At 47.8% G+C, this 24,895-nt stretch overlaps 1 protein-coding gene and 1 long non-coding RNA gene across 2 annotated transcripts; both read left to right on the top strand.

The window, feature by feature from the left end:
- On the top strand, positions 837-24,546 carry LOC8070252 (long chain acyl-CoA synthetase 4). The gene is made up of 19 exons (XM_002448627.2): positions 837-997; positions 1,309-1,372; positions 1,451-1,540; positions 1,690-1,746; positions 3,867-3,915; positions 4,080-4,156; positions 5,918-5,957; positions 6,052-6,146; positions 6,334-6,501; positions 6,585-6,695; positions 6,777-6,864; positions 6,982-7,048; positions 7,143-7,218; positions 7,317-7,434; positions 7,547-7,792; positions 8,063-8,202; positions 8,330-8,512; positions 22,709-22,828; positions 24,284-24,546. Exons 1-19 carry the CDS (start codon positions 837-839, stop codon positions 24,317-24,319), a joined length of 1,986 nt encoding a protein of 661 aa, XP_002448672.1. The 3' UTR covers positions 24,320-24,546.
- On the top strand, positions 11,669-12,112 carry LOC110436252. Its single transcript, XR_002454055.1, has 4 exons — positions 11,669-11,683; positions 11,762-11,827; positions 11,901-11,974; positions 12,052-12,112. It is a non-coding gene; the product is annotated as an uncharacterized LOC110436252 (long non-coding RNA).

Genomic DNA, 24,895 nt, shown 5'->3' with positions numbered 1-24,895 from the left:
TCAAGTTGTTTTATAAAATCAAAAGTGATTTTGAAAAGAAAGGGGAGGGGTGTCCTGCTACAGTGCTCAATGCCGGTGAGCTGCTTGTCTGCCTCCTTCACGACGGCCGCCGCGCTTGTTCCGCCTCTTGGCCGCGCGTGGGCACACAATAGTGTGCTTGGCTGCTCACAAGCAGTTGCTAGCGCTCAGCAGATCCTCACCGACCGCAGCGCCGCCGCCGTCGTCCCTTCTCTTTGTTGCTCGTCGTCATTCTCTTTTGCGCGCCAGAGCAATTCATCAGCACCGCCGCGACCTAACGGTGTGAAAGCAAAGGAAGAAGGGACAAACTTATGTATTTCTTCACAACAAATCAGCAAACAGCAGCGAATATTATTTTTAGCCCCGAGCCTATTTGCTTGGCTGACAAGCCATGGGGCTGAAAGTATTATTTGCTGATCTGTTGTAAGAGAAAAATACTGCTAAATGGTAGATTCGGCAGATAAGCTCAAGCGAATAGGCTCATGATATTTTAGCCAAGGGAACAGAATAGTAGTTATTTCTCTATTTCTATTTTTGTTTTTTCTAAACTTATCCCTAACCCAAACTAGTTCATCCAAACAAGGGAATGGTATAGAATCTTCTATCCCTATCCCAAACCAACCAAATCATAACCCACCACATATCCATCCATATATATCCCTAACCCACCCTGCATGGCTGCATCCAGACGTACGCCACCACTAATCCTCAGCTAAGCTAGCTGGACTCCTGGACTGAACTGTTAGACAGCTCGTCAGCTCAGAGATCGAAAGGGCGGCGAGAGGCTAGCTAGGGGGAAAAAAAGCACAGAGATCGAGATGGTGGCGGGATCGATGAAGCACCTCGTGGAGGTGGAGCCGGCGAAGGAGGCGGCCGGCGGGGCGCCATCGGCGGGGCCGACGTACCGATGCGCGGCTGCTGACAACGGCGCGTCGCCGCCCGCCTTGCCGGGGCTCGACAGCTGCTGGGACATATTCCGGTACGTCGTCGTCCGTTTTCTGCCACCGCGCATGCGTGCCGTGATCCTCCCCAGAGGCCCAGACGTCCGTCCTCCTCTCGCTTTTTCTCCCCGCGCGGGGCGGCCTGCACTGCACCGCACCCGTAGGCGTACAGATGGATCTGTTTTCTCCCCCAGGGATTCGCAATGCCAGGCTCTCCAACCTGTGGATTGCGCAGTCACCATCGACATGAAATCCACCGGAATTCGCTTGCTGTGAAATTATTATTGTTTTGTTCCCAACCCCGGTGGTGGTGACGACGTGCTCGTGCGCGTGATGCGACTCCGTGCAGCTTGTCCGTGGAGAAGTACCCCGACAACAACATGCTGGGCCGCCGCGAAATTGTCGACGGGAAGGTTGGTGATCGTTGCCCGCAGCCTGCTTCCAGATGCCTGCGCCCGTGCTGAATTCCACTGTCTCACGCGTCTCCTCAGGCTGGCAGCTACACATGGCTGACTTACAAGCAGGTATACGACACCGTCCTCAAGGTTGGGGCTGCCATCCGGAGCTGTGGCGTCGCCAAGGTATGTGCGTTTATTTCCTTGGCTTGCTTAATATTGCGCGTGATCTTCCACAGTGAGAGGCTAGAATGATTCTTCGTTTATTTTCTTGCATTATCCGCCATGCTGATGATGCATGGATCGCTCACAGTTGCATATATGATTGTCTGCAGGGCGGCCGGTGCGGCATCTATGGAGCCAATTCTCCTGAGTGGGTTATCAGTATGCAGGTGCACTATGTGTTATCCCGATCTCTAAACTCAGAAAGTGTGTCAATTCAGTTCTTAAATTTTATTTGGGTCTTGTATTCGGTTTAGCCCGGTCGTCATTGTCAGTTTGCTAGCGCGCCGCTGTTCGCCCTGTGCAGCTAGCGGCCTGTGCGGCACTCCGGTGGCAGCTAGCGGCCTGTGCGGCACTCGCCACCGTGCCCAGCGCTGCTGTGCTGCTCGCGTTCGGGAAGCCGCCCCATCGAGCTCGGCACTGGCAAGGCCCCGCCGACGAGTTCCACCCTGTGCCAGCGCAGTCGCGTCGGGGAAGCTGCAGCCTGCAGCACCGAGCTCGGCACCAGCGAGTCCGCGGTGGCACAACTGCTCATCGAGCTGGAGAAGCCGACACACGCTGCCGGTCGTGCCACCCCCTGCTGAAGCTGCGTCGCGCCACCACCTGTCGAGCAGCTTCAGCATGTTTTGCGCGTTGCGCTTGGAGTGCTCCGGCGCCCACGCCACGGCCACAACCGCCGTTTGCTCGCTCACGCGCCTGTGCACCACCGGCGGTGGCGGCTACTGCTTGCCTGCGAGGCCGCAGTGTCTGCTTGCCATTCGTGCCTGTGTGGTGGTGTCTGCTCGCCAGTGCGCCTGTGCACGGTGGCAGCAGCTTGCCCAATATCCGGAACCCAAATACAAACATATAGGATGGTACTGTCTATATTCTGCAAATGCTGAATAAAAGAAAAGACGGTTGGTCTCTAAGAGATTAGCTAAATCATTTTCTAAAGCTAAATTTAGTTATTGTTGAAGGAAAAACTAGTTATTGTTGAAGGAAAAACGTTCCCAACAGACTCTATAAACGACTCTTCAAATTTAGTAGCTCCTCATCCCACCTTATTCGCTCTCTATTTTTGCATATCATACCTCACTAGCCATCCTTTAGAGTCTGTTGAAGTACTCTAAGAGCATCTGCAACAGTTATGCAATTGGACTTTGCATTCTTGAACTTTGTTAAAAACCTTAAAAAATGCTCTCCAACATTTTTGCATTTGACTTATGCATTTTGGCAAACTTGGCATTTGATGGACCAAACTTGACATTTTTGCATAGGCATAATGACTTGGTAATTTTGATATTCCGAGAATCTTGGACGCTTTGTCGTGCCCGTACTCCCCACGTCGCGGTAGTTTCCCGCGATACGACTCCTCCCCGCGCGTGACTCTTTTCTTTCCCCCGCGCGCCGCCTCCTTTCTTCGCGCGGGGACGAAGGAGATCCATCGCCGCCTCCTTTTCTTGCAGCGACGTGAGGCTAGGAGATCCATCACCGCCTCCTCTCCTTCCTTCACGCGACGCTACGCCAGGTAGGAGATCCATCACCGTCTCGTTTTGTTGCAGCGACGCGAGGCTAGGAGATCGATCGCAGCGACGAGATCGGAACTCGACGACCTGGACCAAGCGGTGATGTGGACTTGCGGGATGAACACGGCCGCGCGACGTGCGAGAGAATTGGCGGCGACGGGCGAAGGAATTGCGTGCGGAAAAGAAAGCGCCCCGCAACGCACGAGAGAATTTCTCGCGAAGATGAAAGATTCCCGGACAAAAATAGTTGGGTCCACTGTTTTGGGAAATGTCAAGTCAAAAATGTCAAACACTTGTAGATTAACTTATTTTTCCTTTGGCAAAACGTTTAGAGACTTGACAAATTCCAATAAATGGCAAATTTCAATTGCATAACTGTTGGAGATGCTCTAATACTTTTTTATCAAATCTATTTTAGAGAGTAGCTAAATTAGTAAATTTGGCTAGTGTTTTTGGCTAATCTCTTGGAGATGCTCTATAAAACTTTCTTGTTCCACCAAAGTAAAAGACGGCCAGAGCATTTTAACTTTTCATAACGTGCTGGAATTTATTGGAAAGTAGAACTCCGTACATAGTTTTTGACTTTGTCAATTATTTGGTCCTTTTGGGGAGAACACACGTCCCTGGAAAAGTTTGTGTAAATTTCTGTGGATGTCGATGCCAGCACTCTACTGCCTTTTACGAATATATTTCTGCATTTTTTCGGTTATTGACCATACCACAACTTTCACAATGCTATTAGCCTTTTACTTGTTGCTTATGCAACCCACTGCTTTACTGTTCAGGCCTGCAATGCCCTTGGCATTTACTGTGTTCCACTGTATGACACGCTTGGTAAGCTTTTTTGTTTCTATAGAGCAATGAAAGTTCTTCAGAATTATCATGTTTACAAAGCAAATTGTCAAATGACAACATTTGTACACAGCAACACACGCATGCATGTATATAAGCTGATAACAATGGTCCACTGCATCTACTGTCAACTTTTATGGCTGTAGGTGCCGGGGCAGTAGAATTCGTATTGTGCCATGCAGAGGTACAAATTGCTTTTGTTGAGGAAAAGAAGATTGGAGAGGTATGCTTCTTGATTGGAACCTTTTCATAACTTCTCCACCCTTGTCAGCATAGTAGAATTCACAACCGGATTCACCGGCAAAACTCCAAATGCACTCAGCAAAGGCTTTGTCGATTGCCACACTCCGCAAAGAACACTCGTTAAAGGTTGTAACGGCAAAGAGCTCTTTGCCAAGTGCTTTTTATCAGGCACTCGACAAAGGCTTTGCCGAGTACTAAAAAGACACTCCATAAAATAAACACTCGACAAAATTAAAAAAAAAACCCAAAAAATACCAAATTTCTTTATTGGGGGAGCCTCCCCCCGGCCAACGCCCTACCGTCTCCGTCGAAGTCGCAAGTCGCGGCAATTCTCGTGCAAAGTTCGCACTATGCAACCGGCGGGATTCAAAACTGCAATCTCCCTCTCACGCGTGTCTATATTTTGTTTTCATATTATACCAAACTAAGTGTAAATTGATTATTTAAGGCCCTAAACAAATTTAAATAAAAAAGTTGTCAACCTCAGAGTTTTATATCTTTTTGAGATCTATAATTTTTATTTAGAAAGTTTCTTCATCCGAGGACTTTTACAAAATTTAAATTTCAAATTTGAGAAATTCAAATGTAGATGATTTTAAATGAAAAAGTTATCAACTATAAAGTTTCATAACTTTTTGAGATCTACAATTTTTATTTAGGTTGTTTTTCTACAATTTTTATTTAGGTTGTTTTTCCATCCGACGTCGTTTAAAAATTCGAATTTTGAAATTCAAATGTAGTTTTACATGACAAGATGCACTCGAATAAAAAAGTTGTCAACTATAAAGTTTCATAACTTTTCGAGATCTACAATTTTTATTTTGGTTGTTTTTTCATCCGAGGTTATTAAAAATTTTGAATTTAAAATTTTTAAAATTCAAACATAGTTTCGCATGATAAGATGAACTCGAATAAAATAATTGTCAACTACATAACTTCTCAAGATCTACAAAGCTTATTTTGGTTATTTGGTCGTTTGTTTATCCGACATGATAATTCTAATATTGTTCAAAAATCTTATATATCTCTCTTGTAGTTTCATAAAACTTATTAGAGACATGTAGATTTTGTGAACAGCGTGTTACTATCGCTTTGTCGAATGAAGAAATGATGAAAATAAAAGTTTTAGGTCTTAAAAAGTTATATAATATTATAGTAGAAAACATTTTCAGTTCAATTAATTTACTGCTTCAAAATGTGCTTTGAAGTGGCTCTTTTTGTCGATCGCAAAAAAGACACTCGCTAAAGGAGTTGTTTGCCGAGCGCAAAAAACACTTGACAAACAAGCTCTTTGCCGAGTGCAAAAAAACACTCGGCACACAAGCAAGTTTGCTGAGTGCCAAAAACACTCAACAAAGATTTTGCCGAGTGTTTTTTTGCACTCGGTAAAGAGCTTGTTTGCTGAGTGCCCTGAAATATTGCACTCGGCAAGTAATTTAACACTTGACAAAGTCAAGATTTTTGGTAGTGATTTGATGCAACTTATAAATTGTTATTACACAAACAAAACATTATTTTATCTCCTATATCAAACCATATATTGACACAGCAGGAATCTAAAATTATCATTTGCATTTTCCTTATAGCCAAAAAGATGACAAAATAGTACATGATATGTGTTAGTTTGATTTATTAGAAGAACGACCAACAGCACAGTGTCCATCTAACTTGCCCGATCTATCAAGATATCTTGTACAAGCTTGTTTGTTTGGCATTTTAAAAAATTCGTTGTTCTTTTCAGATGGTCAAGACATTTCCCAATGCAACCAAATATTTGAAGAGTAAGTTTGAGAAATTTCCTGGCTGTGTGGACATGCAATATATTGTAGTGGATATGACTTACTTGACTTACTGAGAGTTTCATTTTGTTTTAAGCAATTGTAAGCTTCGGTAAGGTTGATCTTGGGCACAAGGAAAAAGTTGAACAAAATGGCTTGTCCATCTACTCATGGGAAGAGTTTCTGCAACTGGTAAGGTTCTCCCTTCCTTACCAAATCACAGATAGAATGGATAAATGCTTAGTTACTACAAGAATAATACTAATGTGTTAAGGCACGTTTTCTGTTTCAAACTTATACATTTATGGGACATCATTGTGAGAAATATGACTTGATATATCAGTTAGAAAGGTTAATCTTTTCTGTTCTAACTACACAGGGAGGTGAAGAGAAGTTTGAACTTCCACCCAAGGAAAAGGATGGCATATGCACAATAATGTACACCAGTGGGACGACTGGTGATCCCAAGGGAGTACTAATCTCGAACAAGAGCATTGTTACTATTGTTTCAGCAATATATGAGTTCCTTAGCAACTCAAACGAGCAGGTACATCATTCATATTTTGCTTGTGTTTTTCTATCCCAATGCATTGTCTCTTCCTTTTACAGAATCTTATTTTGTTCTATCAGCTTCACGAGGATGATGTTTACATTTCCTATCTTCCACTTGCTCATATCTTCGACCGGGTGCTTGAGGAGGTGTTCATTCACCATGGTGCTTCAATCGGGTTTTGGCGTGGGGTAAGTACAAAATACATGTTCTATACTATTACTCTCTACCTTTTTATTAGCGCAATTTGATCAATAAGCATTCTACTTCAGGATGTGAAACTCTTGGTTGAAGACATTGGAGAACTCAAACCAACAATATTTTGTGCTGTTCCACGTGTTCTGGGCAGAATTTATGGGGGTATATATACTGCAATTTGATTAAATATTATTTTTACCATACCTTCTAGCTGCAATATTCAAATTTTTGTTACTGAAACCTTAATCCAGAAACTGATGTTCTATTTCTCTGACTCAGGATTGCAAGATAAAATTACAGCTGGTGGTTTCCTGAAGAAAACCTTGTTCAATGTTGCTTACAAATAGTAATGCTGTTTTTTTACATCTTATATGCACCAAGGTACATCTTCGTTAATATAGTGATCAAACTCTTAACTTCTATCACAAATGATTCTGCAGCAAACTAGGCAATATGTTGAAGGGAAGCAAGCATGAAGAGGCTGCTGCAGTCTTTGATAAATTGGTCTTCACCAAGGTACAATGAAATGGCGAGAGGTTATGATTTCAGAAGTTTGTTGGATCTCTTATCACTACTATTTACTGATTTGTTTTGTTCTTTTCTATTCTGTATAGGTGAAATGGGGACTAGGTGGAAGGGTTCGACTGATTATATCTGGCGGAGCTCCCCTATCTAGACATGTTGAGGAGTATTTGCGTGTGGTGACATGCTCCCATGTCCTTCAAGCATACGGTATCCTCATCAAAATTGAAATATACAGTTCCAAATTGACAAAAAAACAACCTTGAGCAGTCGCCCAAAATGTCTGATAATCTTAATCGCCTATCCTTTTTCCCCTCTCTAGGACTCACGGAAACCTGTGGGTCCTTCATTTCCCTGCCGAACAACATGTCCATGTTGGGAACTGTTGGCCCTCCACTCCCACACGTCGAAGTACGACTGGAGTCTGTTCCTGAGATGGGTTATGATGCAGTGTCGAGCGAAACGCCTCGTGGTGAAATTTGCATCAAAGGGGACACCTTGTTCTTAGGGTACTACAAGCGAGAGGACCTAACAAACGAAGTTTTGGTCGATGGCTGGTTCCACACAGGTATCATCGATCCCTGTTCCAGTATTCCTGTAGCATCTCGATCGAACATGTCCATGTCATCATCACTGGCAGTCAAGAAAACATCTAAGGGAACTGGTGCTTCATAGACCTGCTCTGTCAATAATTTTATGGCAGGCAGTAACTCCTGGAAGATCATTGATGAAAGTGACTCTGATTTAACTTCCATCAGAAATACCTTTGAAATTTTCCAAAATTCCACATATCTTTCCAAGGTTGTTAACTGTCAAATATTATTATTTATTACCGCAGGAGACATTGGGGAGTGGCAGTTTGACGGAAGCATGAAGATCATTGACCGCAAGAAGAACATTTTCAAGCTCTCACAAGGAGAGTATGTTGCAGTCGAGAATATAGAGAACATCTTTGGTCAAACTCCTGGTGTTGATTCGGTACAGCCCAAAACAGCCTCCATTTACACACTTGCTCAAGTGTTCTGCAGCAAATGATTACAAATAATTCCATAATCTATCCACTAAATTTCTAAGTCAATCATATTGGTATATGGTATATCTTTAGATTTGGGTCTACGGCAACAGCTTCGAGTCAAGCTTGGTTACAGTTGTGAACCCTAACAAGCAAGCACTGGAGCATTGGGCACAGACAAACGGGGTAACTGGGGACTTTGCCACGATATGCGAAGACCCTAAAGTGAAAGAGTTTATCTTGAGAGAACTTACAAAGACGGGGAAAGAAAATAAGGTAACAAGAGCGAAATCAAAACCATCATAATCTATTTATTTAGAAATGATATTGTTTGTTGGGGAAGTACTCTCCGCACTCCCCAGCAGTACGACGAATGATGAACCTTCTCACTCGGTGCCGTGAGAGGTCTAAGCTTCAACAGGCAGCAGGCTCAACAGTAGGTGAATACAGTGAATGCTCTCTGTTATTAATGGTGGTATCTCGCCCCTTATATAGGGCCCGGAAACCAACCTAACGACATTTACATAAATGCCCCGTGACGGCGGGGGAATATTCCGGTATATCCTTTCATTGCAGTCTACTGACCCTAATACACCTGCGTAATTTCACATTGCAAACCCTTCGTTCATCCTCTGACTGGGGCCTTAGCAGGTCGGAGGCTTGGATCCTCCGCCCAATTGCGGATCCTTCGACGCTTTGGTGTCGGAGGTTCCGCAGCCCGTCTGGTCGGAGGTTGCTCGACCTGGCTGCGTCCTTCCGCCATCCTCGGACCCGGGAGGGTCGGAGGTTCCAATCTTTCCTCGCTCGTGGACCTCCGCCGGTGTCTCAGTCCCTGCACACACACTGCACGACCAGACGAGTTGTCAACATTAGCGTTTCCCGTCGAAGGATATCCTCCGACGTTCCAGGCGTCGGAGGTTCCTCAGGTGAAGGATAACCTCCGGCGCTACCAGGGGGAAGGATGCAGCTTCTCCCCAACAGTTCCCCCCTTTTTGGGCTAATGGCACTCCTGCAGTCCATGTGCTCAAAAACACGCTACGCTGCGGAGGTTATGAGCATGGTTGCTGCCTTCCCCCCTGGTGCGCAGGATGTGTTTGTTAGCAAATGTTGGATAACTGTTTCTTTTACTTAGTCATAAATTTTCTTGGTTTCTTTATTTTGCCGGGATCCTCCGATCGTTGTTGGTATGTTAGTTTGATATCCTACGCGCGTTAGATTGCGGAGGATTGCGGAGGTTGTTATTGCCGTTGGAGTTAGCCGTTGGCGTTGACGAGGCGCAACGGTCTGGGCGATTCCTCCGCTTATAGCCGTTGGGCGCGGGGAATCGCAACGGCCGCGCGGTCGCAGGCCCCCCCCTATAAAAGGGGATGCTGGGGAGCCTTGAGCTTTCACCTTTGCTGTTCATTGACCGCACACCTTCCTTCGCTACACCTTTCTCTTTGAGTTGCTCGCGTTCGTTTCTGTTTAGTTCTAAAGTATTGTCGGAGGTTTTACGGTGGCTCAGCTTCCTTCATCGCGTCCTTCGAGGTCAGATTTTTCTGGTCCTTTGCGCAATTTCCTTAGTGTGAGGTCTGGAGGTTGGCTGCGGAGGTTTGAGGAGTGGATGCTTGAGGTGGCTGCAGCTCGAGATCTGGAGGAGACGTTGTCTGACGTCGAAGCTTCCGTCGGTGACCTGATCAGTGCGAAGGAGTTTGAGGAGATGGCGGCGATTACTTTTGAGTTCGGGCAGTCGACCGTGAGGACGGAGGATATCGCTGACATGGTTGAGGCTAGGTTTTTCAAGGAAGGTCGGGCGGAGGCTCCTCCTGCGGGCCAGACGGTTCCTGCGCCTGGTGAAGGTTATGCTGTTGTTTTTAGGGATTTCTTCACCTGCGGGCTTCGGATGCCTCCATATCATTTCCTTCGCGAAGTGATGGAGAGCTTCAACGTGGAGCTACAGCATTTCAGTCCCAATGGGATACTGACACTTAGCAAATTCGCCTGGGCGTGTGAATCCTACGGAGCAATGCCCCACATTGATACTTTCTGCTCGTATTTTGAACTTCAGCGTCAACCTAAGAAGGTGAAGGATGCCGAAGGTGTTGAGTGCATTGCGCAGTTTGGAAGCTGCGCGTTCATGCCGCGCCGCACAATGCCTGGGCCAAGGTGCGAGATCTCCTACTGCCAAAAGGGTAAGTGGGAGAAGGATTGGATGAGAGCATGGTTCTACGTGAGGACCCCCGCTGCGTCGAAGACTTTAGATGACGGCAGCGTTGATAAAGTTTATCCTTACGCGTCGCTGATGAAGGAGCTGAAGCCTTTCTCGAAGGTTGATCCTTCGCAGGAGATGTCGGAGGAGCGACTGGCTTGTGATAAGGCATTTGCGCTGGCATGCCGATATTCCGGTGGCCGGGATTTGGTTGAGGAGATGGTCGCTGCTGACTACTGGCCCCTTGGCCGCAGGACCGATGAGTTCACCATTGAGATGGTGCAAGTTCCTGTTTTTGGTCCTCCGGAGGGGTTGCCGTTTCCCCGGTTCGGCGCAGGTATTCCGGAGGATGAGACCAAGGAGTCCTTCCTTGATCGTGTGGAGGTTTCTGCCCGGAGGATCGTCGGGAAGATCTCGGAGAAGGAATATCTCCAGCGGAGGTCTGCGCTTGGGACGATGCCCCGGTTCAACCGCGTTTTTGAGGAATTGGGGATCGAGTATGAGGATTACGTTATTCCTCCGGATGTTTTGCTTGGGTTAGAGAAGAAGAAGGACTCCTCGAAGGCTGTTGCTTTGGCGGAGTCGAAGAAGAGGAAAGGGGGCGGCGCAGTCAAGCAACTTGCGAAGAAGCGGAGGGCGGAGGTTGTGCTAGAGACTCCTGTGGAGTCTTCCTCCGCCCGCTCATCTGGTGCCGAGTCGAACTCGGTAGCTTCTGCACCTGCGGGGGCCGCTGCTGCGGTTGGAGCTCCTGAAGTTGAAGCTTCGCATGCGGTCTCCTCTGTGCGCGCGCCTTTCGCGTCTCTTCTTGGGGAGGAGTCTTCCGACGCGGAGGCCCCTGAGGCGAGCCCTGCGCGGGAGGCGAATCCTGCAGCGCCTGAGGGTCCGCGCGTTGCTTCAGTTGGCGGAGGGTCTCCGCCTAAGGAGGTTCAGGTGGAGTCCAGCGACGAAGCTGAGTCCGCCTCCGTTCGGAGGATCAGGAGGGCGGAGGCTCCCCTTCGTCCGGCTGGTGATGGTATTGATTCGTTGTACATGGGTAATGATTTTTTGTTGATTATTTTGTTTTTATGCAAGTTTTGATTGACTTGTTCTCATGTTTTTGGTTTATCTTTCAGCGGATGTTTTTGCTGGGCTGGCTACCGCGGAGGAGATGGCTAAAGGCGCCAGCGTTGCGCAGGAAGGGCTTGCCGTTCCTCCGCCGCGTGAGCCTGCGCCCTCTGCGTTGGCCAACAGGCCTTCGCCTGCTAATGTTCTTGGTCCTGGTGAGTTTCTTCTTTTTGGTTCAGCAGTTTCTTTTGTTTTTGGCATTTTATTCTAAGGTTTGTTTTTGTTATGTGCAGGTGCTTCTGAACCTTCGATCACAGGTTGGACTGATGCCTTGCGCGAGGTTCATTCCTTGGTCGGAGGTTAGTGTTCTGGCCTCCGCCAGAGGTTTTTGGTTTCTTACGATGGTTTTTCTTAATTGTTTTTGGTTTACAGATCGTTTTCGTCAGAAGCTTCGCGGCATGGACTTTGACACGCTCCTTCGCGTGCAATATGAGCACCATAGCCTTGTAAGTTTGCGCTTTGTTGTATCTTCCTTCGCGGTTTTTCACTCGGAGGTTTGTTGTAACTATTTATTTTTGAGCAGGGTCATCACATGGCTGCCGCCTTAGAGGAGCGTTGCTCCCGGGAGGTTATCTGCCGTGATGAGGCGATTGGTGCTCTGAAGAAGGAGAATGAGACCTTGGAGGCTGAGAAGGCTCGTCTGTCGGAGGAGGTTAGGGAGTTTTCCTCCGTCAGGATGGAGGTTGACTCCCTGAAAAAGGAGAGGGATGACTACAAGGCTGGGTCGGAGGCTATGAAGAAGGAGAAAGAGGATGCCGAAGCTTCGGTGGCGGTCCTCCGCACAAGTGTTGCTGAGGCGGGGAGAGTTAGGGACGTAGCCCTGCAGCGAGCTGAGAAGGCGGAGGACATTGCTGAACGCCTTCGCAAAGAGCTTGACGCTGAGCGGACGTCTGCAGCTGAGCTGCAGACTCGCATACAGAAGGCGGAAGCGGAGGCTGCAGCTATTGTCGGGCTCTATGCCGACTCGCTTGCGAAGTTTGGGGGAAGCACCTCTGCTCCTCCGCCCGGCGGCGATGTTGGGGCTGCCCTCGCGTGGCTGAAGTCTCATATCCGCATGCTCCCCGACTTTGTCGGAGGTGCTGTTGATTTTGGGGCTTTGGCTGCGGTTAGCTCCTTCGCTAGGCTTTTGCGCCGCGGAGGTTGCTCTCACGCGGAGGGAGTCGCCAAGGAGGAATTTGCCGCGGCGGAGGACGTTGGCGAAGGGACCCCTTCCCTGCGCAAATCTGTCCGGAACTTTATCAGTTCGTTCTGGATTAGGTTTGGGCGGGATGAGGCGAAAAAAATGGCGGAGGATCGTCGAGCTGAGGTTTGTATTATTTGGTTATTTCTTTTTGTACTTTGCTTCGCTGCTTTGCAATGTTAATTAAGATGGGTATTTTGTAGGAGATTGCGAAGAAGAAGGCTAAGGTTGTCAAGGCCGGTCCTTCGCGTCCACCGAGTGAGGCGTGTCCTCCGACCCAGCCTGTAGCGGAGGCTCGTGATACTGGTGCCAAAGCTCCGGAGGGATCCGGTGCCAAGGTTTCAGAGACGCCCGAGGCTTCTGCTCCTCCTCCGCCTCACGTGTGAGGCTTTTTAGTTTTTAGGTTTTTCTTAGTCTTTTTTGCGTCCAAGCATGTGACGCTTTTTTGTAAGTAAGGCCGGAGGTTGTGTTTTATTTTGTAAAGACTGTTGAAAATATAATATATTGAGTTGTTTTCAGATAAGCCTTTGTTTTACACTTTGATCCTGCGCAGGTCTCTGGCGGAGGACCTGTGCAGGATCGTTTCATTACTCCCCTTTCGTATTTTTACAAAGGGATTTATGTTTCTGGCGAATTGTGGGAGTATTGGCGAGTTGCCTTCCCTAACATGAGATTGGTGGATATGTTCGAGTTTGTTGGATATGATATTGATGGCGAAGGATCTGGATTTATCCAGTCGCTTGCGCGCCGAGGTTCATGGCCTCCGGCTTAGGTGGATGTTTTTGTTTTTCTTTTCGTTTATCGTAGGTTTTGCTTATATTTTTATGACATGATTTGATGTGTTTATGTAGTTGCTATATCCTATCCTTCGCATCTTTGGTGAGAGGGATAGGGTACGCTGGGTGGCGGAGGCTTCTGAGGATGTTGCTGAGCCTTTTCTTCAAGGTTTTCCGGAGGTTCGAGAGCTTCGTTTGGCTTTTTAATTTTATCCTTCGTTTGTGTTGGCTTTAAAGTTGTTATTTTCTGCGCGCAGGTTGTGAGTTCCTCTCCGTTGGAAGATCTTCCTTCGGACTTTGTCGAAGGAAGTTACGTTACCCCGGTGACGTTCAAGCGTGGAGATTTGTACGCGAGGGGTTATCTAATTGACTGGTGGCGCTATAAGTATCCTACGCGTAGTATAGATGACTTAGTTGATTTCCTTGTTCGTGATTATTGTGATGATCTTAGGCTTTTTCCAGATTCGTATGTTAGAATTGTGCGAGGGTCTTAGAACCTTCGGCATTTTACGGTCGGAGGATGTTTCTCATTTTTTGTTGTAAGCTTGTGTTATGTACATTGTATACGGTTAATAAAGATCAGACATTTTTACTGCATTGTCTTCGCACCTTTTAATTTTGACAACCTTCGCGCTATAATTTGTATGTGACTCATAGATCCTTCGGTTGTTTAGTTGAAGGAGGATTTGTAAGTTGAACTTGTACAAGCTACCTGTAACCTTCGACTTTTTCTGGGTCGAAGGATGATTTTATTTATTTTATGTAAACGAACTTTTGTAATGATTTCTTCATCGATAATAAAGTTTTTAAGTTTGCTACAACCTTCGATCTCATTTTTATTACAACCTTCGCGCTACAGCACTTATATATTGGAACGTTACGGTGGTGTTGATCCTAAGGATCTTTGTGTTGCTGTGGCTTGCTTGTTCTTGATGCCTGATGTTGCGAAGGAGTTGTTGATTTTCTCTTTCGCGGAGGATCGCCGCTTCTTGGCCTTAGAACCTTCGACTTTTTTGGCGCGAAGGATCCTTCGCTGAATTGTGCTATTTTTTTCCTTTGCTCGACTCCCGTGGAGTGTTGTCGAGGAGAACCTTCGGCTGTTTAAGTCGGAGGTTCTGAAGGGATGTTACGAGACTTCGTGCGATACCCTTCAGAGACCTCTGAGTCTGACTTCCATTGTTTCTGTTGTGGCTGTACACGACTTTGTGGTCGATGTTCATCACAACGCCGTAGTTCTAGTATTACGAAGCTTCGTGCGATACAAACTTTTGTTGGTGTTGTGAGGCTAACTCCTGCTTCCATGGTGGCCTAGGATTTTGCTTTTTGACTGCTAGGTTTGCACTCGATGCTCGGGTCTTTGTGTGCTGATCCTGATTGAGGGTGGTGGTAAGGTGAGCCTGGTTTTATAGGCTTTCACGCATTTATTTTATGTACTCCGTTAGGTCAAAATTTATTATCGGGTTATTGATGGTTGTTGTGGTAGTTGGTTTTGCTGTATCTGACAGAGGGTTATTGTAGTTCCGTTTGAATTTCACACTTTGTTTGTTGGGGGTCTGCTTAGAGTAGCAGGATACCTTCGACCTTATTTTGGTGAAGGTTTTGTGAATTTTGTTGGGGTCTGTCCTGTGAATGTTAGACCTCCGCTGCCTTTTGGCGAAAATAATGTGGTTCCTGATGCCTGATTCTCCTCAGGTCTTTGTCAGGTTTGAAGGTTTTGCTCCTTCTGGCCATGTTGTGATGCCTGAGAAGGACAGGACTTTTTCACTTTTTGGCCGTGTTATCCTTGCTGCCCGGCTCTTGGCTAGGTCTTTTGCTAAGGATCTGGTGTTTTTTCACCTTTGAGGACGTTCCGAGCTTTCTGAGCTGTTGAATGAAAGCTGCGGAGGGTCCTTGTGATCACGTGATGTTTTGTCGAATGCTGCAGCCTCGTTGCTGGCTGTTTTTCGACTTTTTGGGATTTGGTTCTGGGGTGGATTCCTCTTTATATTTCAGAGGTTTTTACATAGGTTCTGCCTCGTTAAAAACCTCACCTCCTGGTAGGAGTACCCCTGTGAGGAAAAGAGTGCAGACCTTGGATTGCGAAAAAGTAGAGAAAAAGAAAACAAGCGTATTTAGGGATGTGGATGCCGCCGCTTATTTTGCAGGGGTCATCCTTACACTCAAATGTAAAATCTACGTAGGTTGTCGACGTTCCACGTGTGGGTGGAGGTTCTTCCTTCGAGGTCTTTCAGGTAGAAGGATCCCGACCTTCCTGCTTGTATTGCTGTGTAAGGTCCTTCCCACTTGGGTTGCAATTTACCAGCGTTTGGGTGATCTCCTTTTTTCCTGAGCACCAGGTCCCCGTTTTGTATGTCTTTTCGTACTACCTTGCGGTCTCTCCAATTCTTGGTTTCTCGTTGATACCTTGCAATGTTCTCCACTGCCTCAAGTCTTATTGATTCTAAGGTTTCCTTGCAGTACTCTTCATCTTCAGCCAACTGCTGCTTCATGGAACGCAGGCTTTGGTGTTTGATTTCTTCGGGCAACATTGCCTCTTCCCCATACAAGAGCTTGAATGGAGTAAATCCAGTTGTTCTTGAAACTGTTGTGTTATGTGACCATACAACTCTTGGTAGTTCTTCAGCCCATTTTCCCTTGCGTAGGTTAAGTAAGGTCTTGGAGATTGCGGAGAATATTGTTCTGTTTGCTCTCTCTACGGCCCCGTTTGACTCTGGGTGATAAACAGACGCGAAAGCAATTTTGGTTCCTATGTGATGGCAGAATTCCTTGAACCTGTCTGAATCAAACTGCTTCCCGTTGTCAACTGTGAGCAAGCGTGGGACTCCGAATCTGCAGACTATGTTCTGCCAGAAAAATTTCCTGATTGTTTCAGAGGTTATGGTTGCCAGTGGCTTAGCTTCAATCCATCTTGTGAAGTATTCGATGGCCACGACTGCAAATTTGTTTCCCCCCTGGGCAGTTGGCATTGGCCCTACCAGGTCCATTCCCCATCTCTGCAACGGCCATGATGCTGGTATGAGCTGAGTTAGTGCTGAAGGTCCTGACTGAATTGGTGAGAAGGTTTGGCAGGCTTTGCATGTCTTCACTATTTCTTCAGCATCTTTAATGTGAGTTGGCCAGTAGAAGCCTTGTCTTAGTGCTTTAGCAGACAACGCGCGGGGTCCAATGTGAGACCCGCACATCCCTGAGTGTATCTCTTGTAGGAGTTCTCTACCCTCGCTTTGTGATATGCATCTCAGCAAAGGTTGGACTACGCCTTTCTTGTACAGGATCCCGTCAATGGAGGTGTAATTCCTTGCTCTTGCCTCCATCCTCTTGGATGTTGCTTCGTCATCTACAGCTGTCTCGCCTTTGAGGCAATCAGCTATTGCCTGCCTCCAATCTTCGCTTTCTGTCAGCAGGACTGAGCGAAAGGCTTTTGGCAACGATTCGGTTGCGGGTGTTGTGACAATCTGATGGAAGGTTCCTTCTGGCAAGGGGGTGTTGTTGGCTGCTGCCTTCGCTAGCTCGTCTGCTTCGTAGTTTTCGGCTCTTGGAATGTACTGCAGAGTGAATCCCTTGAACCTTCTCTCCAGGCCTCTTACGACGGCCAGATACCTTGCCAGCTCCGGGTTGTGTGCTAGGTATTCCTTCTCCACTTGCCCTGCCACCACCTGGGAGTCTGTTTTGATGAGTAGGGTTTTTGCTCCCGAAGCCTTAGCTTTGTTCAGCCCGAGGATGAGACCTTCATACTCGGCTATGTTGTTTGTTGCTTTGAATTCGAGCCGTACAGCGAACTTTAGTTTGAGTCCAGACGGTGTGATTAGGACGGCTGCTGCTCCTGCTCCCGCTTGGCCCCAGGCGCCATCTGTATACAGCGTCCACGGCTGATCGACTACCTTCTCCTCGTTTTTGTCCGAAGGTGTCCAATCTGCCATGAAGTCAGCCAGGGCTTGAGATTTGATGGAGGTTCTGGGGACATAGGTGATATCAAACTGTGATAGTTCGGCCGCCCATTTTCCTATACGTCCGGAAGCCTCTTTGTTCCTAAGGATATCACCCAATGGCTGTGAGGTGGGCACTTTAATCTCATGGCTTTGGAAGTAATGCTTGAGCTTCCTTGATGCACACAGGACCGCGTACGCGATTTTTTCTATCTCCGTGTAGTTCAGTTTTGCTCCTGACAGAGCTTCGGATACGTAGTAAACGGGTCTTTGCACCGTTCCCTTAGTACCGCTTGTCTCGTGCACTAGAACACCGCTGACAGCGTGCTCGGAGGCAGCCACATACAGTAGTAGTGGAGTGTCTGGCTCGGGCACTGTTACCACCAGGTTGGTTGCAATGTAATTCTTGAGTTGCCTGAAGGCCTCTGATTGTTCCGGACCCCATTCTGTTTTACCTTCTCCTCTCAGCACTTTGAAGAATGGGAGGCTCCGTTCTGCCGATCTTGATATGAATCTGTTGAGGGCTGCTATTCGGCCGGTTAGTCTTTGCACTTCTTTCTTGTTTGAAGGTTCTGCCATTGACATGATTGCTTTTGTCTTGTCTGGGTTAGCTCTAATTCCTTCGGAGCTGATGATATACCCCAGCATTTTTCCCTTGCTGACCCCAAATACACACTTCTCCGGGTTGAGTTTCAGCCCGGCAGATCTAAGGTTGACGAAGGTTTCCTGCAGGTCCTTGATATGATCTTCCTTGCGCTTGCTCATGACGACAACATCGTCGACGTAGGCTATGATGTTCCTCTGTAGCTGACTTCCTAGAACCTTCCCCATCATTCTGGAGAAGGTTGCTCCAGCGTTTTTGAGACCTTCTGGCATTCTGGTGTAGCAATATGTGCCGAATGGGGTCGTGAAACTTGCCTTTCCTTCGTCTTCTTTTTTGAGCCAAATTTGGTGGTAACCAGAGAAACAGTCCAGCAGTGAGAATCTCTGACAACCAGCTGCTTTGTCCACAGAGGTATCTATCCTTGGCAAGGGGAAGGAGTCTTTGACACAAGCCTTGTTGAGATCTGTAAAATCTATGCACATTCTCATTTTGCCATTTTTCTTGGGGACCAAGACCACATTTGCCAACCACTCCGGGTATATGACTTCTCTGATGACCTTTGCGTCCAGGAGTCTTTGTACTTCTGCCTTCGCGGCTAGGGTTCTTTCTTCAGACATTTTCCTCTGTCTCTGCTTCTTCGGCCTCATTCTCGGATCGATGTCCAGCGAATGCTCTATTATGTCTCTGCTGACTCCTTGTAGGTCAGCGGCACTCCAAGCGAAGATATCTTGGTTCTTTTGCAATACGTCTAGCAATTCGAGTTCTTCCTCTCTACCAAGGGTGGCGGAGATGGTGACCTTCTTATCTGGAACAGCTTCCTGCAGAGGGATACACTTCGTTTCCTCCTGATCAGCCAGGTCTGTTTTCCCCCTTGGCATGTCTAGCGGCTGGGAAGCTTCATGCTGCGTAGAGTCTACGGAGTTTATGTTCCGGAAGGATTTGTAGATTGCTTTTTCTATGTTCCTTGCCTCCTTTTGACTTCCGTGAACCGTTATCACTCCGTGCAGAGCCGGGATTTTCATGCACAGGTATCCCATATGAGCGGCTGCATTGAACTTGTTCAAGAATCCTCGCCCGAATATGGCATTATATGGGTAGTGCAAGTCTACCACATCGAAGGTGACGTACTCTGTTCTTGCGTTCTCTGTTGTGCCGAAGGATACGGGCAAGGCGACCTTTCCCAGAGCATGTATCTGCTTTCCTCCGAACCCGATTAAAGGTGACTCCGAAGGTTGGAGTTGGCTTCTGCTGAGCTTCATTTGGTCGAAGGTTCCAGCAAATATTATGTCTACGGAACTCCCTGAATCCACTAAGATCCTGCTTACTCCCCAACCCGCAACATTTGTTGTTATGACCAAGGCGTCTGTGTGAGGGTAGCTTTCCAATCTTAGGTCTTCCTCGGTGAAGGTTATTGGGGTTCTGGACCAATCAGTGCATTTCACTGGCCCTTGAACTGCAACGTTGTTGACGAGCCTGAGGTGATCTTTCTTCTGTTTCTTTGTCTGGAACTCCATTGAGGACCCCCCAGCTATTGGTAAGATCATTCCAATTGTGGGCAGGGGTGTATGAGGGCCGATCTGATTATCAGGGTGGGGTTCGGTTTTTGGTGGTGGTGGGGCTTGGAGTAGCTGTAGCTGGTTTGGGGGAGGAGGTAGTGACTGCTGGTGGGGTTGCGGGGTTTCGATGTACGTGATATGTGGAGGTCGTGGAGGAACATAGTTTGATGGAAGGTTGTGGTCCGCGGTTTGCTGGGCTGGGCGCCAAGCTGGTAGGAAGCTAGGATAGTAAGCGGAGGCTAGCGCGCTGGACTGAAGTGGAGCTGGGTGCTGCTGGCTTGAACCTCCGACATATGAATGGTAGAAGGTTTGAGGGAATGTGTGATTTACTTCCCGAGGCTGAGCAACTGGTATCGGAGGTTGCGAAGCTGACCTGCTCTTGATCCTCTCCTGAGTTTCTTTTGCATCTGGGCAATCTCTGGTGGAGTGACCCTTCTCCTCTCCATGGAAGAAACAATACTGTTTCCGTGGTCGCTGACTTTGATTTTTTCGCCATCCCGCATTTCGACCCCCTCTTCCGGCTTGATTGGGTGTGCGTTCCGAGCTCCGCGCTTCCACTGGCGGACGGTTATTTTCCGGCCTGTCATTTTTTGGTTGCTCGATATTCATCATCTGTCCACCAGCCTCTCGCTGTGGCCGGCGCTCATCCTGGCTGAGGTTCTTCTTTTGTGAATTTCTATCATTGCTCTGCTTCTTCTGAGAGTTTTGGTCTTCCAACCTTTTGCGGTAGTCGTTGTCTGATTTGCAATACTTCTCAAACTCGTGATACAGCTCGTGCATGGATGCTGGCTTTTCTCTGGCCAAGTGAGCCGCGAAGGGCCCTATGCGAAGACCCTTGATGGCCGCTTCAATGGCAACCTCCTCCGGCACGCCAGGTGCTCTCGCCTTAGTCTGCACGAACCTTTGGAAGTACTCCCGCAGTGCCTCTCCCTGACTCTGGCGACACTGGAACAGGTCCGTGGAGGTTAGTGATTCAACTGCAAATCCCTGGAAATTCGCTAAAATCTTGTCTCGAAGGTTCTCCCATGAATAGATCGACCCGGGTCTCAGCATCGAATACCATGCCAAGGCATCTCCCTCGGCTGCGATCACGAAGGATTTTGCCATTACAGTCTCGTTCCCTCCAGCTGAGGCCACGGCTGCCTCGAAACTCATCAGGAATTGGCGCGGATCGGCCTTTCCGCTGAACTTAGGGAGCGTGATTGGTTTGTAGGTTGTTGGCCAAGGCGAGGTCTGCAATCCTTCGGACAGAGGGGAACGGAGGTCCAGCGTGCCCCGCCGCATGCTGCCGTAGCTCGTCGGCTGCACATCTAATGTTGGGCCGGCGCTGTTCAGAACAGCGGGCTGAATTGTCGGCTGAGCTGGAGGTTGCATGCTAAGGATTTCTGCCTGCAGGAGCGAAAGCTGCTGCCTGATCTCGGCCGCTTGCGTCGCGGCTACCGCTGCCTCTTGGCTGGCGGCGTAGGCAGCAGCGATCCGGTCTCGCTCTTGCTGAAGGTTCCGCAACTGCGCTTGCAGCTGCTGGAGCTCTTGCGTGACCGGGGGTTGTGCCGGGTCTGCGGCGGGAGGAGGTTCCTGGCGTGTTTCCGGCTGCTCGTTCTCTGGCTGCTCGCCCTCAGAACCTTCTCCCTCCACGGTCGCGTACGCGCTCCGCACGGCCCTCCTTGGCCTTCCTCTCCTGGAGGGCTCTCCCCGAGGTCTTGTGGTGCTTATTCTCTTTCCAGCCATTGCAGGTTATACTTCTGCCCCACGGTGGGCGCCAATGTTGGGGAAGTACTCTCCGCACTCCCCAGCAGTACGACGAATGATGAACCTTCTCACTCGGTGCCGTGAGAGGTCTAAGCTTCAACAGGCAGCAGGCTCAACAGTAGGTGAATACAGTGAATGCTCTCTGTTATTAATGGTGGTATCTCGCCCCTTATATAGGGCCCGGAAACCAACCTAACGACATTTACATAAATGCCCCGTGACGGCGGGGGAATATTCCGGTATATCCTTTCATTGCAGTCTACTGACCCTAATACACCTGCGTAATTTCACATTGCAAACCCTTCGTTCATCCTCTGACTGGGGCCTTAGCAGGTCGGAGGCTTGGATCCTCCGCCCAATTGCGGATCCTTCGACGCTTTGGTGTCGGAGGTTCCGCAGCCCGTCTGGTCGGAGGTTGCTCGACCTGGCTGCGTCCTCCCGCCATCCTCGGACCCGGGAGGGTCGGAGGTTCCAATCTTTCCTCGCTCGTGGACCTCCGCCGGTGTCTCAGTCCCTGCACACACACTGCACGACCAGACGAGTTGTCAACATTAGCGTTTCCCGTCGAAGGATATCCTCCGACGTTCCAGGCGTCGGAGGTTCCTCAGGTGAAGGATAACCTCCGGCGCTACCAGGGGGAAGGATGCAGCTTCTCCCCAACATTGTTGCTCGCTAATGTTTTCAGGTCGACTGGTCGAACCTGATCGTCTTGGACCGACCAGACGATTAATCATGATTAATCGTTGGGGTTGATTATCGACCCTGGTCGACCATGTATATCAGGACATATACCTATATGTATATACCTCTCAATATATATTATATTATACACAATAAAGGAAGCATCAAAACTACATTAGTGTAGCTGGTGACTTATTTATGGGAGTTATTTTCCTCTCTTTTCTGCACTATCTAGAGGTCCATATTCATGTCCCAAACTCCATTTCTTTGCTGACTTGCTGGTAGAAGCCTGGAATACCATAATTAGTAAGCAGCAACACTAATGCAATCTTGATCTTGACACACCTTAACAGTAGCACTCCTGCAATAGCAAATAACTAACATTTAGCAGATCATAGCAGCCACATAGCCAGCATATTACATAACCAAAGTCCATGTCTTAGTTAAACAGGTCCAAAAATAAAATAACCAAACTGGTCATCCATGTCCTGACCGGACAACTAATCAAGATTAGTTGTCGACTAATCACGATTAGTCATCGACTAATCGGACGACAAACTTTCTAGTCGAGTTGGGCCTCCTAATCGAACACTTAGAATCGACCAGGACGACTAATCGCGATTAATCGGACGACGTGTAAAAATTGCTGCTCGCAATGACCTTGGTAACTAGATCTGACGCATAGTCATTCTCTCGATCCTGATGCAACAGCTCAAAGGCTTCGAGCTAGTCAGGGCTGTTCACCTAGACCCTGCACCGTTCGACAAGGACCGTGACCTTATCACCCCAACGTACAAGAAGAAGCGGCCGCAGCTGCTGAAGCACTATCAGGTATGGCGCAGTTTCAGGTAACTCACAATGCCTTGTTTAGATCCATGGGGATAAAGTTTAGCTCACCCCTTTCAGTTACTTTTTGGAGCATCTACAAAAGTACTCTAAATTTTGTTTCTAAAATATTGTGTTTTGCCAACTCTCAAAGAGTATGGGCAGAAAAAAAGAGACCATCTCCAAAAAGTACCCCATATTTGACTTCCAAAATATCAAAATTATGGTTCCACACATTTTTTCCTCCATTTTTTTTGCACCACGTCACAATCCCCTGACACAATTAGGTCGCTGCCGCCTCCATTGACCGTCCTGCCAGCCTCTAGCTTGCAGGAACCGGCGGCAGCCAGCCATGGCTAGTTACCGCTGCATGCGAGGCAGATTTGGCATCAAGTTCGGCCCCATGCCGCCGAGGAAAGCTGAGGTCGTCGCCCACCCCAAACCGGCAGTCCATCCCCCAGTATGAGCCCCTCTATTCCAGCGTTGTTCGCTCACCGTTGGACTTGGACGTGATGGATTTTATGCATGCATGCCTTTGGGATGGAGGTCCCACTGCTGCGGCGGCACAGTGAGGTGGTCCTCCCGCTACTGGAGCTAGCAGCCTCCAGCAGGGTTCTGTGCGGTGCAGTAGCCTATTTCCATCAGCCTGCCGACATCGCGACTGACTCCGGTGACCTCTTGAGGTAGGCCATGGCGAACGCGGCGCACGGGCAGCCTCACCGCGCAGCAATGGCGGATGGAGAAAGACCTCAAAGGGAGGGCTGAAAATAATGTAAGGTGTTTTTAGATCGCATCAGGTAGGGCTAAATCTATATTTTAATTTTATGAGTTTTTTTAGGCTGGACAAAGGAACTACTAAAGAGATTTGTGGACTGCGCCCCGGGCTGTAGCCTGGACAGCCCGGGGCCTAGATCCGCCCTTGCCGCGCAGGACATGGGCAGCAACAACGTTCGCTTCACGCGTGGACAGGGACAGGGAGGTGATTATGTTCCGGTCATAGCCGATCCCTCGCCCGCCGCCCGCAAGCAAAGCCGGCCGCAGCAGGGCCATGGTGGCAATGAACCGGCACGCGGATAGGAGCTACGACTCATTTAGGACGTGGTATGAAAAGCTCGAGTCGCCGACAATGAGGGCGAAGGAAAGGAGGCGGGTCGCAGTGGCACGCGGGAATGAGGAAACAAAGTGAGGAAGAGCGATGCACGCGAGCAAGGTTGCGCGTGTTCTTAAGCACGACATCAGCTTGTTTACCAATTGCTAAAAGATGTGAAAGGGGTATAAGGTATTGTTAGAGATAAGTTTTTCTCTTGTTTTCTAGAAAACATGAAGGGAGAAGGAATATGAGATACTTTTGGAGATGCTCTTAATCGGTATAAAGTTTAGCCCCATGCATCCGAACAGGGATAGACTACCGATATTGGTGGAGCTGACCTTCGTGATTTTTTTATTGTCATTTTCGTGCAGAGCATCATTGACGGTATGTACAAGAGCATGAAGTAGGCTCGGCATGGCTCTACCTATTGCAGCACGACATGGAGAATCAAAATGCACTAGGCGGTGACCCCAGCAAAGACTCTAAGCAAGACCAATAATAGAGCCAAGTTGTTTGGCTATAGGACAAGTTACAAGAGCCAAATTATTAAGGTGTAACTACCTCTGGTTTAAAGACCAAGAACACATTTAATTCTCTCTCAGTACTAGTATTATTGTATTAATATTTTTGAGAGAGCACCTTAGGGCACTCACAATGCAAGACTCTATCACAGAGTCTAAGACAATTAATTACATATTATTTATAGTATTTTGCTGATGTGGCAGCATATTTATTGAAGAAAAAGGTAGAAAAAACAAGACTCCAAGTCTTATTTAGACTCTAAGTCCACATTGTTCGAGTTAATAAATAACTTTAGACTCTATGATAGAGTCTGCATTGTGAGTGCCCTTATATTATGAGATATGAACAAAAAGTGGTTAAACATTATATACTAGGACAGAGGGAGTATTTATCTTAAAACAGTCTATCTCCTATTTCTCCTCATAGCACACCTGGGCCACTAATGTATATGCTTATGTGCC

This window comes from Sorghum bicolor, chromosome 6 (genome assembly GCF_000003195.3).
Source record: "Sorghum bicolor cultivar BTx623 chromosome 6, Sorghum_bicolor_NCBIv3, whole genome shotgun sequence".
NCBI lineage: Eukaryota > Viridiplantae > Streptophyta > Magnoliopsida > Poales > Poaceae > Sorghum > Sorghum bicolor.
Note: the sequence above shows the minus strand (reverse complement) of the source record. Positions and strands in the feature narration are given on the sequence as shown.

Coding starts and splice junctions, on each gene's coding strand:
- LOC8070252 (XM_002448627.2), top strand. CDS start 837: ATGGTGGCGGGATCGATGAAGCACCTCGTGGAGGTGGAGCCGGCGAAG. Junction 6,502..6,584: donor TTAGCAACTCAAACGAGCAG/GTACATCATTCA, acceptor TTGTTCTATCAG/CTTCACGAGGATGATGTTTA. Junction 7,435..7,546: donor CCATGTCCTTCAAGCATACG/GTATCCTCATCA, acceptor TCCCCTCTCTAG/GACTCACGGAAACCTGTGGG.